This window comes from Taudactylus pleione, unplaced genomic scaffold (assembly GCF_031769625.1).
Source record: "Taudactylus pleione unplaced genomic scaffold, aTauple2 ptg000017l, whole genome shotgun sequence".
NCBI lineage: Eukaryota > Metazoa > Chordata > Amphibia > Anura > Myobatrachidae > Taudactylus > Taudactylus pleione.
In genome coordinates this window covers 16,864,369-16,882,090 of record NW_028284419.1, presented here as the reverse complement: position 1 = coordinate 16,882,090, position 17,722 = coordinate 16,864,369, and the positions used below count along the sequence as shown (strand labels likewise).

The 17,722-nt window shown below is 42.6% G+C and overlaps 1 protein-coding gene across 1 annotated transcript; it reads left to right on the top strand.

The window, feature by feature from the left end:
- Nucleotides 1-355: 355 nt before the first annotated feature.
- LOC148540833 (uncharacterized) lies at nucleotides 356-2,928 on the top strand. The gene is made up of 3 exons (XM_088482364.1): nucleotides 356-768; nucleotides 1,175-1,269; nucleotides 2,729-2,928. Exons 1-3 carry the CDS (start codon nucleotides 356-358, stop codon nucleotides 2,926-2,928), a joined length of 708 nt encoding a protein of 235 aa, XP_088338490.1.
- The last annotated feature ends 14,794 nt before the right edge of the window (nucleotides 2,929-17,722 follow it).

The window sequence follows — 17,722 nt, the reverse complement described above, 5'->3', positions numbered from 1 at the left end:
GTGTTACTTATCTTCTCCCCATCATCCCGGCTACACATGCGTGACCTCGGGTCACGCATGCGCACAGCCGCCGGGGAGGTAGTGTTGAGGCGGTGGAGGAACTTCTTCACATTGGAAGGAGAGGGGATCCGAGAACAAGCGCCGTCTGCTGATGAATGGCTCGGTAACTAAAATATGCGTTTCTGCATGGTTACTGGGCCATTTAGTTTTGAGGAATAGGCCCCTGAGAGAGAGAGAGAGAGAGAGAGTTTAATTTTCAGTTTGTATTGCTGTTTGGGAGATTTGGAGAGGCCATGGCTTCCAGGAGACAGAGGAGAGAGAGAAGAGTGTGGAGGAGGAGGAAGAAGAGGAGGTCATGCCGCAGCAGCAGTCTGATCCTGCCACAGAGGAGGAAGACAGTGATGAGGAGGAGGAAGTGCAGGAGAGTGCTGTGGAGGATGAGGAGGAGGCTGCTGCAGCTGGCAAAACAAGGACAGGGCGCAATATCCGGTTCTCATATGCTGAGAACTGCGCCCTGGTCCATGCCATTGTACAGGCCTTCCCTCGCCTTCTGGGTGCCCAGGTGCATTGGACCCCTGCATCCCAGAAGAAGTCGTTGTGGAAGTCGGTACAGGACGCAGTGAATGCTGTAGGGTCCTGCATTCGGGACATCTTCAATGTTAAAAAAAGATCTGGTGACATAAAGAGAGTCCTGAAGGGGAAGATGGCAGACGAGTGCAAAGAGGCTCGTAGGACAGGAGGAGGACATGCTGCACCAGGGGCGTATCTGTAATTGGTGCAGGGTGTGCGGGAACACGGGCTCCTGGGTCCAGGGGGATCCCGCACCCCACACCATGCACCCATATTACTTACCTCTCTGGAGTCCCACGTCAGCGTGGGGGTTCAGCGCTGTAAAACGACTTGAAAATGGCCACGGCGCCCATTTTCCTGTCGTTTGCGCATGCACAGTACAGGGAAAATGGCCGCGGTGGCGCCCATTTTCCCGGTGACCTGTGCATACATTATAGACTCTGGGCATACTCTAGTGCCCAGAGTCTATAACTCTGGCGCTGGCCGCGCACAGCTCAGTGCGCTGCCGGCCGCCGGGGTGGAGAGGAGGGGGCCGTGTCGGAGACTGCACACGGGCTCCCTCCTCTCTAGAAACACCCCTGCGCTGCACCGATCCAGTACACAGAGTTGAGAAAGAGCTCAAGCAAATCATTCCTCCAGTGGTGCTTCCTGGGATCCATGTGGTGAACACGGACCGTCCAGCGTCCCCACATTGTCCTAGTAAGTAAACACCTTATATACCCCTTATGTAACAATGTAAATGATTGTCAACTCTGTATTTACAAATCTCTTTACGGACCAAATTATATTTTACCCATAATTAATCTTACTTATTATATTTTCTAGATGATTTATAAAAAGTGATGGTGTTTAAAATATTGTAAAAGTAGTCTTATTTATTTAATTAAAAAAAAAAGCATATACAATTTTACGTTGAATTATAATGTTCCACTATCCGTAAAGAGGTATAAAGTTTGTATGTAAATAATGTAAATGTTATGTTTTGTAACGTATGACTGTGTAACATTGTGAAGTAAGTATAGGCCATTTGGTAATATGTGCAATGTGCGCAGTGCAATCCAGCAATCAGTATTTGTGTTGGCAAGGACTTTATTTTATTTTTATTTTTTTACTGTGGATTGCATTTTTGTTAATGTTTTTTGTTTAAAAATAAATTTACACCTCACTACATATGTATTTGTTTTATTTTACTCAGTTGATGCGCCACGGCAGACGGCTCAAAAGAACAGGTGGCGTCAAAGGGCAGACACAGAGGAGGCTGTTAAGTGTTATTAAAAAAAAACCCACACACATTATACACATTGACATGGTTGTGCAGGCGTATGTAAGCTAACTGTAATGTCACATAGGGGCCTATGTATCAAGCAGTTCATGTCATTAACTTAGGTTTCAAGTGTATTTTTTGGATAGTTGTAGATTTGGTTACTATGTAGTTATGCCACAATGTTTGAGATTTATTTACAGTATCCTATCAAAATTGAAATACCACTACACAGATCTCAGTCCACATTATTTGCATGTGGACTAAAATTTGCCCACTATGGGCCTGATTCATTCCGTCCTTGCAACTATAGTAATGCAACAGGAGGCTTCACGCCCCCTACATGCATTACTTATCTGAGCTGTGTTGTACCCAGGGGGGCATGCAAGCCAGCCGCCGCAGATGAGAGGAAGAGGCTAGGAAATCTCCGTCAGCTGACGGAGATCCTGGTTTCTTCCCTCCTCCGTAACGGGATAGTCTACTGCCGCTGTGCGTGTGATCCTGCAGGACCCATACTGCACATGTACAGTACGCATAAGGCACCTGCGCAGATTCCCACCAACCAGGAATCTGCATTCAGCAGTGCATTAGCGTACACTGCTGAATAAGGCCCACTGTGCATATGCGCATTATGAGCTTCCCTGTGCGAAGTCTTTGTCAAAAGTTATAGTTTCACTAAATGCATTTTGGATTTTCAGAATGGTAAATTTCCATGCAAAATGGATACTTAATAATTGTGGCTCTTTGGCAAATGTACACACATAAAACCCGTTACCTTCCTTTCCATACAAATTTGACATAATGCACTGTAAGTGTCAGCTAGCATGGTTGTATTTAATATGTACTACATTAGTAGTCCCAAATTATTTCTGAAAGGTCCTTCACATGTGCTGTCAGCACTGCTGCTCCCCTCACCACCAGCACCTCCGGTCTGGCCACCTCCAGTGCTGATGGCTTATTCGTCAGGGGAGGAGCAAGAGAAAGATGAAACCATTATCCTGACTCATGTGAAGCCAACGCTCCATGTACCACCACCACAGCAGCCGCAGACACCACTGGCCACCCCACAGGACAGTGTTCCCAGTGTGGGGAGCTAAGCCTCTCCCTCCACAGGGTTTGTGAACACCAGCTGTACTTTATGACCGGGCAAAATACACTTATGGAGCACCTGTGGTGGCAGCTGAGGTGCCCTGTGCCACCGCCGTGGTGGCACAGGGCACCTGCACCCAGATGGCTTGTGAAATTAACAGTCACCTGCAAGATTTAACACAGGCTACCTGTGACCAAAACCAGGTCACATGGTTCTGGTCGCAGGTGGCCCGCGATCAGCTGTAGGCAAATCGGGAGGAGCAAACATAGGCTTTTGTGGCCCTGCAGAGAGAGCTGGCAGCCCGATGGAGTCTGTGGGAAGGGCCTTCAACATCCACAGCCAGCTAGCTCTCTCCAGACCAGCCCGCATGCTGCATCACCAGTGACCCCCCCCCAAGGCGTAGTGTACGTAAGCAGGGGGGGGGCATCAAAAGGGAGAGGATGAAGCCCTTCAGCCTCTCAGTAATTTCCTTATTGTACAATAAATTCTGCTTTATTGTTTTCTTTTGTTTATTTTGTTGAAATTATTCTTGAGTTAGTAAACTATCCAGTTAAACACATTTGTGTCTTTTTTTATTTTAACAGATACATCTTATGGTATATATTTTTGATAAGGAGTATTTTTTAATATGCAATCTAAGTAGGTACACAATTTTGGGAGTAGGTTAAGATAAATAGCTTGTCAAACACTTACATTTAGGAACACTATTTGGGGGGTGCATTTTATCTATTATGGGTTACTGTAATGAACTGCTAATAAACATACATGTGCATAGGATATTTAGAGTGGTTAAATAAGTAGAAAAATTGCATGTACCCAGTTGCAACGCTCACTACTGAGTTCTAAATTGCGTCAGCCCAATAATTGATCATTAAAAGCTTCATAGATTTGGTTCCCACGACTGAGTAGCTGACTACTAAAAATACATGGACCTGACTATTATGGTGGGACCCTACTCCTAGCATCAGGACGCTGCAACCACCCATTTTGTGTCACCTCTTCTAGACGTAACCTATTCCACCCAGGGTAATCCTACGTAGTGCGCCCAAGACGGCTGCCTCATTTGATACCTTTGTGGGTGGAATATATAACCCATGGAAGTTATTTCCCAAAGTGTCTGCACCAAACCTGCAATATGCTTATTGTGCTCTCTAGGTTTTGGTTGATTTTAATTATCTTGGTGAGGTTTTCTATTTATTTGCAACACCAAATCCTTGTACAATGTACCTTATTTTCTGATGTCTGTAAAGTGACTTTGATTCCTAAGGGAGAAAAGCGCTATATAAATAAAATTATTATATTATTATTATTACAAAGCCTCTTATTACCATGAGAAATACTGAACAACCTCTGGAGTGGTGTAAAGCATGGTGTAATGGATGATTCTAGCTTTGGTAGATACCAGGAGAAGGCTTCCTGACCAAATACATACTGCCAACTGTAAAGTTTGGTCGGGGTGATATATATTGGTCTGGAACTATTTTCCTAGTTCCTAGTTAGGCAAGGGGTTTTGCCTAGCCCCTTATTTCCAGTGAAGGGAAATCAGAATGTTACAACATACTGTACAATGGCATTTAGTAAATTATGTGTTTCCAAGTTTGTGGAACAGTTTAGAAAAAATCCTCTCCCAGTGGCGTCCCTCCCCGCGGTGACCCCCGGTGCGGGGAGGAAAGCCATGTGCGCCACCAAAAAGGGGGTGTGGCCTTGGGGAAGTGGGCATGGCCTCGCGGCCCGAACCCCGGCACGTAGTTATCAATGAGATGGTGGGGGGTGCGGGCAGTATCGGCTCCCTCACTGTGACAGGAGCCGAGTGCTGCACTTAATACTTAATGCACTTAATGCTACAGTGCAGCACCCGGCTCCTGTCACTGATGTGGAGCCTGCACCTTGGTGTCACCCCTCAGTGGATGACACCTGGGTGTGGCCCGCACCTTCCGCATCCCCCTTGTGATGTCACTGCCCTCTCCTGTTTTAACATAACAAAGTCCCCATGTACAAAGTGCGTCTTTCAATAAATGGTGTGCCTAATTAGGTATGGAAGAACATGACTGGCCTGCACAGAGCCCTGACCTTAACCCCATCAAATACCTTTGGGATTTATTGGAACACCAACTGTGAGCCGGGCCATAACACCTAACATTAGTGCCCAACCTCACTAATGCTCTTGTGGCTGAATGGATTTGAACACCCACAGCCATGTTCACAGCGAAAATCTATTAGAAAGCTTTTCTAAAAGAGTATTTTAGTTGCAGAGTAACAACTTCATACTACTGCCTAAGGGTACCTAGATTAGCACCCTGTAGGAGTGAATTGGGGAAACTCTAAGGTCAGGAAAACAGATAAGCTTCATATCAATTACTGTATCAAAAGTAAAAAACAGTTTAATTCGCTGAGTACTGTTCTTCTTCTATGTTGTTAGATTTCTGTGCATGTGGTCCACAGGGTTTTTTAATATTTATGATGCCAGTGGCTCTGCATATTCCGTGGTGCCTCATGACCACTACATGGAGATTGCTGATATAGAGTCAGCTAAAGATGAAGGGATAAGGCCTACTTGCAGAGACATATGGCATGCCTCGGTTTGATTCAGAACCTCCAAGTTCGGATGTGTTCAGTTTCCAGGAAAACCAAGCTCCTCATCTCTATTTTTTTAGTTGCAAAATATTTGGAGCCGTGACTTACAAATAGACTGCCAGACGTGAACTTTATACAGTATATAGCTGCACACGATTTGCTCCCATTATATTGGTGCATGACTGGAGATCTGCTGTTTCCCTACATTATTAAATTGCACTAGGGAAAAACACATTTTTCAGCACTCTCTCTGTCGCCTGCATCCAGGAGAGGGCTTATTTGTACTGAGAAAGTTCAGGTTCAGTTACTAACAGCTGTAAACTATATGTTTGTATTTTAAACATTTTGGATCATATGTTTTTACATCTGGATATACAGTATAGCTGCATACTACACACATCCGTATTACAGCGATTGTAAATTATTAAGTGTGTTTGCAGCTTTAAATCCAAAAGGAGGTGGTGTGCAGCCACCTCGTTCTTCAGTTAAAGACACCTTGGATGTCATGTAAAAAACCTGTGAAATTATATCCGACAATGAGGATTTTATCGTGCTGTTAGGATACAGATACCTCTTCAGTGAACTAAACAATCTAAAACAGGTTGATATATGCAATTAAGAGTATTAATCCAGTTTCCCCAATGATTTTATTATAATTCAGGTATTTTTATATGGAATGTAAGTGAGATTGTTTATCTGTTGCCAATATATATGAAATTTTAATATTTTTATATTGTGTTTATAGTAACATGTTTTTTATTATTAAATTGGATTATTATACATTAAGGTTGTGTTGCAGTTCTCTCTACTTATCACCGAATCATATAAACAATTGCCTATTAGTGCGAGAAATTATATGTAAGTGGGACTAATTTCTCATATACTTTAATTAAAGGTTATATTATTAGTACCCTTGCTGCCAAGACTTCTTCTCTTGCTTCTGGCATCTTGTATCTTCTTTCTTCAGGAGGTTGTTTCTCCTCCATTTCTTCTCACTCACAGCAGCAAATAAGCCACTGTGTCAGGACTGTGGTGTTTTCGTGTTCCTAACTGTGATGCTGGTGGCTCAGTGGAGAAACTCGGGATCTGGAGATTAGCAGGCTTGACAGAACTAAAGGAATAAGCTCAGGTATCGGATAGTGACCGATGGTGAAAGGTATAGGCTCAGGTATTGGATAGTATCGAATAGGGACCGATGCTGGAAACACTGGAGAATATAAGTACTGACCGATGCTGGGAACACTGGAAAATATCGGTAGTGACCAAGCTGGAAACACTGGAGAATATTGGTAGTGACCGATGTTGGGTAATATGGTGGCAGGAGTCTGGAGTCTGGAGCCTAGATTCGTAGAACTGGAGTGAGACGTGTTGTCCAAGGCACTGACTGCTAGTCAGTGGATTCCTTATATCCCGCTGGCTTGTCCTAATTGGCTAACAGGATCAGGTGTCTGCTGTAGTGAACATGATTGGAGGAGAGGGAACCAGCGCTGAGTGGTGCATGGAATCATGAGACAGAGACTGGAGGATCAGCGGTCAGCTGAGCGAAAGTGTCATGGTGGTGTCCAGTCTCCTAAGCACATGGAGAACGCTGGACACTGGCACCTCAGATAAGACAATGCTACACACTGGAGCTATGCAGAGAGAATGGTCAGCACAAGAGAAATGGAAGCAGTACATCCACATAATCCTACAGTCCATATTCAACACATTAGCTGAATTGCAAAAGTCTGTTTGTAGTCAGTAATCTGTAGCTCTCACAGAGAGACTCACATGTATGCAATCAGTCCAGAAAGGAATCCAGGAGCTAGCAATACAAAGATGCTAAAGGTAATCTGGATACTCTGACCTGTAGAGCAGGTAGCAGAGGTAAGTCACGGGACATATCAGTAAGTTATGAAGGAAATGAGTCAGGATCGTAACAATACTCCCCTTTTTATGGGTGGACTCTGAACACCCAAATTGGATCTTGGGAAAAAATTTGAAGAAGAATTTTCAAACAAAATAACTCCAAAAGATCTTTGACGATTCCTCTTCTTCCTACGAGAACTTCTTAAACCAACCAAAGGATGTGGAGTCTCTGTCTGAGAAAAAACCTTATTTGAGAACATGGGACCTCCAAGGAAGAGAATAGCATTATGATCAGAATCAAAATCAGAGTCAGAGTTGAAGTCTAGAATCCGAATTGAATCCTTCTTCTTTGGATGGGAGTATTCCAGAGGTTCACTGTAATAGCATGAAGCAGAGGATCCCACACAAATTGTAAGACTTGAAGGACCAGAGGAATGAGTAGATGATAAAATCTGTGGACCAGAATACTTGGAGGAATCACTGTATGAAGAAGAGAGAGAAATATACCCGCATCTCAAGTCCATGGATGCAGATCCAAAAGTGCTGCTTTTCTTCGAGGTTTAGAAGTCTTTAGTATGTTGGCTCTTTAATGCTTGATTTTGCTCAGACTTCAGTGGAGTGGAGGACTGAGCAATAGATGAATTTTTTGTAGAACATGTAGAATGATTGTTGGAAGGCACAGAACTGGAAACTTTCTTAGAGGAGGTGTTTTTAGAAGAATTTGGTTTCAAAGTCTCTGAAATAAATTTTTATTATGGCATCACTGAAAGACAGTAAATCTTGGAGCATTGGATCACTGGACTCAATAAGCGAATTAGCCCATTCTAAAGCTTCACCTGTGAAGGACAAGAAAATACGTTGGTAGGAGTGATACCAGATGATACATCAGACTCCATGATGGTAAGGTATTGATTAACTAATGAGTGACATTGTGCCAAATCTCCATCGAAGTAAATACTGTAGGTGCTGGAACACCAGATAAGTTCTGGGTGATTGAAGCTTGTGAAGCACACTTAGGAGCAGGAATAGAATAATCTTGTGGAACCTCAGACTGGTGAGTAGATGTAGTGTCTGAAACTGAGTGATGTCCTTTACTCAAACCAACAGATGTGACTGGATAGGATCCAGAGGAACTGGAACCAGTTACAACTAATGAAACACTTGAAGTAGCTGGTGGAGTCAGATTGAGTCTGGGAACAGTTGGAGCTGTTGGAACTGAAAGAAGCTAAATTTCTCTGGAACCAGATTGGGTAGAATCCAAAGAAGGATTCAAAAAGATGGTACTCAGACTGTCATCAACTGTAATGATATTCTCAGGAGATGATTGACAGGAGTCGATATCTGAATCTGTGGTACTGTAGGCACTTCCTGAGGCTGAGGCTCTGGAGATCCCCTCTGGGGTTAGCAGGTTAAAATTTTCTCTGGAAGTTGAAGACTTAGATGCCCTTTCTGTGTTACTCAGACCAATGGATGAGACCAAATTGGGTAAGGAGACATTTGAAAGGGTAGGAGCCGAACAGGACTGAAGCAAATCAGAATCAGTGTTTCTTGGACTGGCTAGGACTGGAGGTAACCTCAAACTGATGGCTGGAACTGGATGGAGGCAAGGGGAACTTGAATCAGTAGAAATCGAAGGAGGCTGATCTGGACATATGGATGGAACCAGATTGGGTCCAGAGGAACTTGAGTTGGCTGGAACCGAAGGAGACTGAACCGGACATATGGGTGTAACCGGATTGAGCCCGGGTGAACTTGAATCGGCAGGGACCAAAGGAAGCAGAATCTGGCTAGAACTGAAGTAGGCAAAATCCATATGTTTAGATGGCCCTTCTTGGACCAGAACCATGCTGGTAGTCAAGATGGTGGTACTCTCAGGAAGTGGCTGACAGAAGTTCATGACTGCCTCCATGGCACTATGAATCCCACCTGGAATCTTGGTACTGAAAACCCCTAAATGGGGCTGAGAACTCAGATAACCCTCCTCTGGTTGGCCACACAGATGCCCCTCCTGGGGTTGGCAGATCACATTTTCCTCCTGCAGCTAAAGGCTTGGATGCCTCTTCTGGAGCTAGAGCATTGGATAACCCAACTGGGATAACAACATCAGATTCCTCTTCCAAGGCTAACAAAATAGATGCCCCTCCTGGGGCTGCAGACTGGAGTCCTATACTGAGACAAGCAGGTGGAAGTCCTTTACTGGGACAATCAGGCAGAAGTCCTTTACTGGGACAAGCAGAATCCAGGCTAGGACCAGAACAGGCAGAGGAGAGCCCTCCTGAGGTAGGCAAATCAGATGCCTCTCCTGAGATGGGCAAATCAAGTGTCTCTCTGGCTATGAGAGGTTTGGACATTCTCCCTTGGTTCCCAAATCTAGAGTAGGAACATCTTGTTACGGGGCCCCAATCATAAACATGACCCTTCTTTTGCATGGCAGACAGAAACTGGAACTGCAGATGGTTGATGGGAAGAAGTGAAGGCACGGACACTGTGATGCTGACACTTGTCATCGCTGCTTGATTTGCAAAGGAAACAGTCTTTAATGAAGTGGTCTGAATTCCCACAGTAGAGACAGAGATATAATTCCTTGCAATGCTGGCATTCAGCCTCAGAGAGCATGGGGTGCGGGTAACTCCGGTATCTATCTTTTCTCAGCAAGGGAGAAGAAATACTTGTTCTGAATGGGCCTAACTCAGAAAAGTTTTGGTCACTGGGTATGACAAAGCAAGTCTAACTGATTCTGTAATGCTCCTGAGGATTTCGGGTATCACAGAAAGTATACTGGTCAAAAGTCCTTGTAACTGTATCAACTTTTGATGAAGAAGATTTAATTGGTCAGGATTCTGTATACTGTGAGTCCTAGGATTCCCAGAGGAGGTCATGATCTTCGTGTGTTTACTAAGAAATTCTCCATGGAAAGCCCTTGTGAAGAGGTGTAGATGGAGACAGAGAAGCCAGAGTCCCATTAGAGGAATTAGAACGGGGAGGAATCCCAATTAGAAAATTGCCATCAAATTTATTCGGTATAGACCGCTGGAGGTGGGGGACATTCATGTTGGATAATAACATCCATGGATGCAGGAGTCTGGAGTCTGGAGCCTAGATTCGTAGAACTGGAGTGAGACGTGTTGTCCAAGGCACTGACTGCTAGTCAGTGGATTCCTTATATCCCCCCTGGCTTGTCCTGATTGGTTAACAGGATCAGGTGTCTGCTGTAATGAACATGATTGGAGGAGAGGGAACTATCGCTAAGTGGTGCATGGAATCATGTGACTGCTGCAGAGACAGACTGGAGGATCAGCGGTCAGCTGAGTGAAAGTGTCATGGCGGCACCCAGTCTCCTAAGCACATGGAGAACGCTGGACACTGACACCTCCGAGAAGACAATGCTACACACTGGAGCTATGCAGAGAGAATGGTCGGCACAAGAGAAATGGAAGCAGTACATCCAAATAGGACCTTATTCAGACCCGCTCGCAAGTGCTGAGCGCTCGCAAGCGGGTCGATGTTTAGGCCCTGCACACACGCAGCGGCCGCACTGCACGTGTGCAAGCCCTGGAGCGAGAGAGAAATTCTCTTGCTCCGGGGCTCGCTACCAACGGGGCAGCTGTCGATGTTGATCGACAGCTCGCCCTGTTTATTAGGCGGGGAGGGGGGGTGGTTTCACAAACGGAGGCATTCCTTTAGGATACTCTGACCTGTAGAGCAGGTAGCAGAGGTAAGTCATGGGACATATCAGTAAGGTATGTAGGAAATGAGTCAGGATCATGACACTGGAGCTATGTAGTGGTGAGCCTGTTTGCAACTGATCATTATTAGTTCACAATTACTGACCATTTTAAAATGCCTGGTGCCTGATTCAAGCTTGCCTAAGTAAGATGGAAACCACAACTTACTAAATGAAGATCCAGTGATGGTTGCAGCTTCCTGATGGACCTGGATTTCAAACTCTCGATGGCAAGCCTTCTTCAGTTACGTGAGGTCTTCTTCTAGCACTGAATATAGCTCCACCTCATTAGCGCCAGTCTAGAACCCTTCAGAGCTGGGGCACATCTTATCCAGTTCTCCAACTGACTGGGGACTTACAAATTAATTATTTATGAAGCACTTATTTTGTGACTCTTTTTTTCTTTGCCGGATACCAAATATCCTATATGGTTTAACAGATAACTTTGCCCCCTGTAAAGTTCTCTAAGTAACTCTGATTGAAGCATGCTGAGATAGGTGGCATCATGATTACAAATATCATCATAGCAGAATTCTTTCGATGGAGTAAGATTATGCCTTCCTGGGTTTGTTGATGGCAATAACATTTACCCTGAGTTGGTAAAGATGAACCTGTGGCCAGTTCTGTTGTGAGAATTCCAGAGCAATGTACCAGGAAGGGATAATAATAAACATAATAAGAATAATAAATATTTTATTCTCAATTACCTAAACCTATAGTACTGTATATCGATCATCTCTCAGAAGAAAAACTTTGCTCCCTCTAAAAAAAAATCTACCGCTATGTGGTGCAAAAAGATGGTAACACCCACCTACAGTACCTACTAAATGTTGTATCTATTGATATGACAGTCGGTAAAGCCATAACCGTGACTGCTCCTTACGATGTGTCTGCAGAGAATGGACAGCTGCAGTTGTATCTTTACTTTTGATCAGTTAATTGCATTTTACACAACCTTTTTATTTTAATTCTCCACTTACATTTCCTACTCAAATGAGCACATTATTTCTTTGTTCTGATTTGATAACACATTTTCCATTCTGCGTGTTGTCTAGCAGCATTTGTGTAATGCCTTTTGAAAGAAATAAACAAAAGCATATACATTTAGCTTGTAGCACACACTATAATCTCCCTGAAAGCAGACTATTGAAATACACTATAAAAAAACCTCAAAACTTAATTCTCATTTTTTGTTCTTTAGCATATCAAAAAGAAAACTCAAACAAAACGAGCAATTACAAAACTATCAATGATATCTGATTTTCTTTCTATTGTGTAAGTAAGAAAAATCAATTATTGGGCAAATCTAGTTACAATCTGACAGTTTTTTTTTATTTAAGTCTCAAACAATGTAAAACATATTATTCAGTAAACTAGTTTCAAATTATTGGACCAGTGTCCAGTAAATCGAATAATAAGAATTTTTAGTTTTACTCATCTGTGACATTAACTGCAAGGTGAAGGGATCATATAATCATTTTCCTCTGTAATTACTGCATACGTAAACATTAACCACCCAGAAAAATTAAGGGATAAAAAAAAATAAGAAATAAATTGCATTGAGAAGCGTCCTCACAGAGGAGGGTCTGTGTAGTTGAAAATGATGAGCTGGACCATTAAGCAAATGTGAAAATTTGGGGGAGGATTGAAAGATTTAATCTATATCCCAAGAATATATGCAGACATTGTTGCCTGTTGGCAGATGTTGCCTGTGATATTTATGGTCTTTCCGTGTATTTGTAAACAAATAGCATCAATTAGACCAACTCAAATTGGCTTCCAAGACATCTGGTAAAATGAATTTATTCAAGGGAATTTAAAATAGAAGAAAAAAAACCTTGATTCATATCATTGTATTTTGCTCTTGTTCTGTGCAAACACGATACATTAAAGAGTCTTGCAATCCTACGTTCATAACATACCAATGCATACTTCAGTCTTGACTTTTATGGTTCTTTTGTTAGTAAGTCTGTACTTTAATTAATGCAGAAGATTGCAATAGACTACAATAAAATGAAGAAATTATAATAGACACTTTTCTGATCTATTATTTGTATTATTAGAAACATGTAAATCTGTTTTTCTGATCAATTTACAATGGAATAAAGATCTATAGTGCAGCCAAAGAAAAAAAAGAAAAAAACATCCAAGGCGCTGGAATAGACACAATAAATAGACAAAATAATTATAAAAAATAATTATAAAAAAACAGAACAGCACTGCATTCAATAATCTACATAAAATATAATAATTAAAACAAATATAGACACAAAATATACAAAAATAAAAATGTAATGTACATATATAAAAAAAAATGTGTGTAAATAAATAACAAATACAATTCAAAGTTCCTAAGAGGACAGTCACTGGTTAACTATATTGTTTTCTGATCCCACTGTAGATGCGATTGATACCGATTGGTGTAAATTGTTTGTGGTTAGATCAAAAAAATATAAAACCCTCTATGAAATTGCAAGCCTGGGCAGTTCTGTATAGATGATAGGTAATGAGATCAACAGTCATTGGTGAGATAAAGTACTAGTGCTCCTCTGATAATTATTGTAGATGTACATCAGAATAAAGGCACAGGTCAATGTAATTACTTCATGAAGTAAATGTAAAATGACGGAGTTGGTCTCACCAATTGTAGTAGCTGAAATTAAATCTACAGGATAATTGAAAATAAAGGACACTGTAATGAATCTTTGTAAAGTGCCGGCAAGTTGAAACTGATGGCAGGGAGAACCATTGGTTAATAGACCGCCATCTCTCTCGCTGTCTGCATATAAATTACCCTGCATTGCAGTATCAGGGTCTCCACATCTTTGGTGTAATCCCGGGCTTGTGAGTTAGCCGTGCCTGATGCCGCTGCTTGCTCTGTGCTGTCTGTATGAATGTGTGACAAAGCGGCTACTTGGTTAAGCAGCTAGGTATATTGCCTACAGCATGGCTTTAAGAGAGGGTTTGTGATTTGAACTGTACCAAGTGAGAACCCTAATGCATTTCTTCCCATCCCCGAGATTTCTTCAGAGGCGTTTGTCTCGATCATCTGGTAATTTATAGAGATGCGCGGTTTAGATTTTCTGAAATCCGACCACACCTAAACTTTGGGGTTCCAAGTCGAAACCAGTCCTGGCTCGGATCACTTTGGGGCTTTGGGTAGCACTGAGTCCCGACATGGGTCTTCTCTTCAAGTTTTGAACTCCGATCTACAGTAAAAATGTAATCTTGCACATTTTGGATTGCACTCTCTCACTTGTGATTTCAGGTGCTGTGAGGGGGTCAAAATTTCCTGGAAATGACTGTGAATGAATGTTATTGATGTTAATAATACTAAAGGAACAAAAACAGGTCCAAGTTACAAGATTTTAGCTGTTTTATACATTTTATCCGAACCAAAACATTTGAGAGCTGTTTTGCCAAAACTAAAACATCTGAAGGTGATTTTGCCAAAACCAAAACCAAAATTCAGGGGTCCACGCACATCTCTACTAGAGATGAGCAGGTCTGGTTTTCCGAGAACCGAACCCACTCGAACATATGGGATCTGAGTATGAGCCGAGTTCGGCTCGGATTTTCCCGCCTAACTCGGAATCCAAAGCGAGGCAAAACGTCATCATCCAGCTGTCGGATTCTCGTGGGTTTTGGATTCTATAAAGGTCCCGGTGATCGGCACCATTTCATTCCGGCTGTGGATAGTGTACAGAGAACAGGTGTGCTCTGTGCTGCTCTGTTGGTTCAAGGGTGCAGTGTTGTCGGGCTGGGGCTGCAGTACATAAGGGGGGGGGGCTGCTGTGTCATTGTTGTTCTGTCAATCAAGGGACTGGGGCGGCTGCAGTAAATAAAGGGCTGGTGCTGTGTTGTCCATAAAGGGGCTGCGGCTGCAGTACATAAAGGGGAGGGGGTGCTGCTATGTCACTGTAGTCTTGTCAGCCAAGGGGCTGCAGTACGTAAAGGGCTGCTGCTGTGTTGTCCATAAAGGGCCTGGGGCTGCAGTTCATAACGGGGGCTGCAGTACATAAAGGGGTGCTGCTGTGTTGTCCTGTCCATCAAGGGGCTAGGGCTGCAGAACATAAAGGGGCGCTGTGTCGTCCAGGGGTGCTCTGTTAATCCAGGGGTGCTCTTCCCCAGTGTAAAAAAAGAAAAATTATTTAAAATTAATATTTATCATTCCACAAATAATGTGTGTGCCAGCTATGCTATTATTGTTTGGTGACACTGCCGGCCAGACTGCAGTTTATCATGCACGGATTTGTGACTCTGCAGGTTGTCCATCCGCACTCCGCAGAGGTGCTTTGTTGTCCATAAAGGGGTACTGTGTTGTTCATCAAGGGGCTGCTGCCTCTTCCAGGGGTGCTCTTCCCCAGTGTAAAAAAATTATTGTTCGGTGACACTGCCGGCCAGACTGCAGTTTATCATCCATGTATTTTTGACTCTGCAGGTGGTCCATCCGCACTTACACAAAAAATTTTAAATACATTTTTCGTCAGTTTTTTTGTGAGTGTTAAGCTGGGCATCCACTATACAATTTTCTGTCAGATATCTGTCCAATCTGGCTGCTTGGAATGAAAACCTGGTAATGTATGGGAGCAAATGACAATCGTCCATTTGCTCACAAACACTGGAAAATAGCCAAAAATGGTTGTTCAGACAAATTGGTTAAAACACACAAATGTAACCAATTTGAACAATTTTTTTGTCCTTTTTTCAGTGTTTAAAACCATATGATCGACTGTCATTTGCTCCCATACATTACCAGGTTTTCATTCCAACCAGCCAGATTGGACAGATATCTGACAGAAAATTGTATAGTGGATGCCCAGCTTTAGCTACACTATTATTATTTGGTGATACTGCCGACCAGACTGCAGTTTATCATCCACGTATTGTGACACTATAAGTCATAGAGAAGTGTGTTATTCTTATTCAGAAAAAATCTTGTGACACTGTAAGTGGTAGCGCAGTGTTTTAATCATAAAAAATCTTGTGACATGGTAAGTGTGTTATTATTTTCTTATTCATAAAATATATTGTGACACTGTAAGTGGTAGCACAGTGTCTTATTCATAAAAAATCTTATGACACAGTAAGGGGTAGCGCAGTGTGTTATTCTGTTCTTATTCATAAAAAATATTGTGACATTGATATTGCAGTGTAATATTTAAAATTGGTCAAATTGACATGTATGCTGTACCCAACTTCGTTCGTGTTTGTTGATATGGAGAATGATCAGTTGAGAGGAGAGCAGGAACCACATACTAGTGTTGGAGCTGCTGCCAGTGCCACCGGTCATGACGATACTAGTCCATCTACATCATGTACTAAAGCCAATGCCCAAGGGCATACAGGGCTTAAGGCAAGGCATATAAAATCAAAGAACCAATATTTTACAGTGGTAATGAAAAAAACATCAAAGGAAAAGTTAGCTGCAGAAAGACATAAAATTGGCACTATGCCTTTCACCACACAAAGTGGCAAGGAAAGCATAATTTATGACTGGTGGTTCTGCCTCTTATGACGACTGAAGCACAAGTGAACATGCAGACATAGAAATCGAGGATGCTTCTGTGGAAGTGCACTAGAATGAGGAGGATATTTGTGTAGCTGACACTAATAAGGATTTTGATGAGGATGTTGTTTGTATAAATCAGGCACCAGTGGAAGAAACAGTTATTGCCCATGAGTAGGAAAAGCCCATTGTCATGTCTGGGCATGAAACAAAAAACATCCACTTCTTCTTATGTGTGGAAACCTTAACCATTAAGGAACCTTCTCCCTGTTACGTCATCTGCAGCGCATCCATCAAAAAAGTGTTTTCAAAATTCAGAAACTAAAAGTACCAACAAGTACCAACAAGCAGTCCAGTGTCAGCTAGATCCCTTCTCTCTACTAGTTCAAGCACCTGCCATCTGCACCACCAACACCTTCATCAACAATATCCTCAATTATGAAGTGATTGGTTTGTTTGTGCCCCCAGAAGACAAGCTACCAATTGGCAGCTTACATTGCTGGCAATGATCTCTACATGCACAAACTGGCTTTACAGGGGCAAGATGTTGTAACCATCATCATCCGATTCTTCACCCTCATCAGTGTCTACATCATCTTTCTTCACACAAGATTAATTTGTGCTTCTGTAATTTTTGGACGTAATTGGTGGTATTGATCTTCCTCGTGGAATTTGTAGTACATTCTGATTAACATCATCTTTTCAACATTTTGAGGAAGTAGCCTCCTATGCCGATTGCTGACAAGGTTCCCGGCTGTGCTGAAAACTCTTTTGGAGTACACACTGGAGGGTGGGCAGCTCTAGTAAAACAAAGCCAGTTTGTGCAAGGACCTCCAAATTGCCTTTTTTTCCTGCCAGTAGTCAAACTGACTGTCTGACATATGCAAAAAACAAATACGATCTTACAGTTCAGCGCTTAAAGTAGTTCTTTTTTTTTATCCCTGTACAGGCTGGGAATTGTTTTTCTAGTGAAGTGGAATCTAGCTGGGATTTGGTAGCGGGAACACAGGACCTCAATTAACTATCTAAAACTAAAACCCTCTGCATTATTGGTGGATATTGGATGCACATCTGATACCAGCATAGATGTTATGGCATCAGTGATCCGCTGTGCAACTGGGTGACTGCTGTCATACTTGCTCCCCC

What these genes read in the sequence shown, in the direction of transcription:
- LOC148540833 (XM_088482364.1), top strand. Translation starts at nt 356, where the DNA reads ATGCCGCAGCAGCAGTCTGATCCTGCCACAGAGGAGGAAGACAGTGAT. An exon ending in GCTGCACCAGGGGCGTATCT is followed by an intron (nt 769 to 1,174) that starts GTAATTGGTGCA and finishes TCCAGTACACAG; the next exon opens with AGTTGAGAAAGAGCTCAAGC. An exon ending in AGCGTCCCCACATTGTCCTA is followed by an intron (nt 1,270 to 2,728) that starts GTAAGTAAACAC and finishes ATGTGCTGTCAG; the next exon opens with CACTGCTGCTCCCCTCACCA.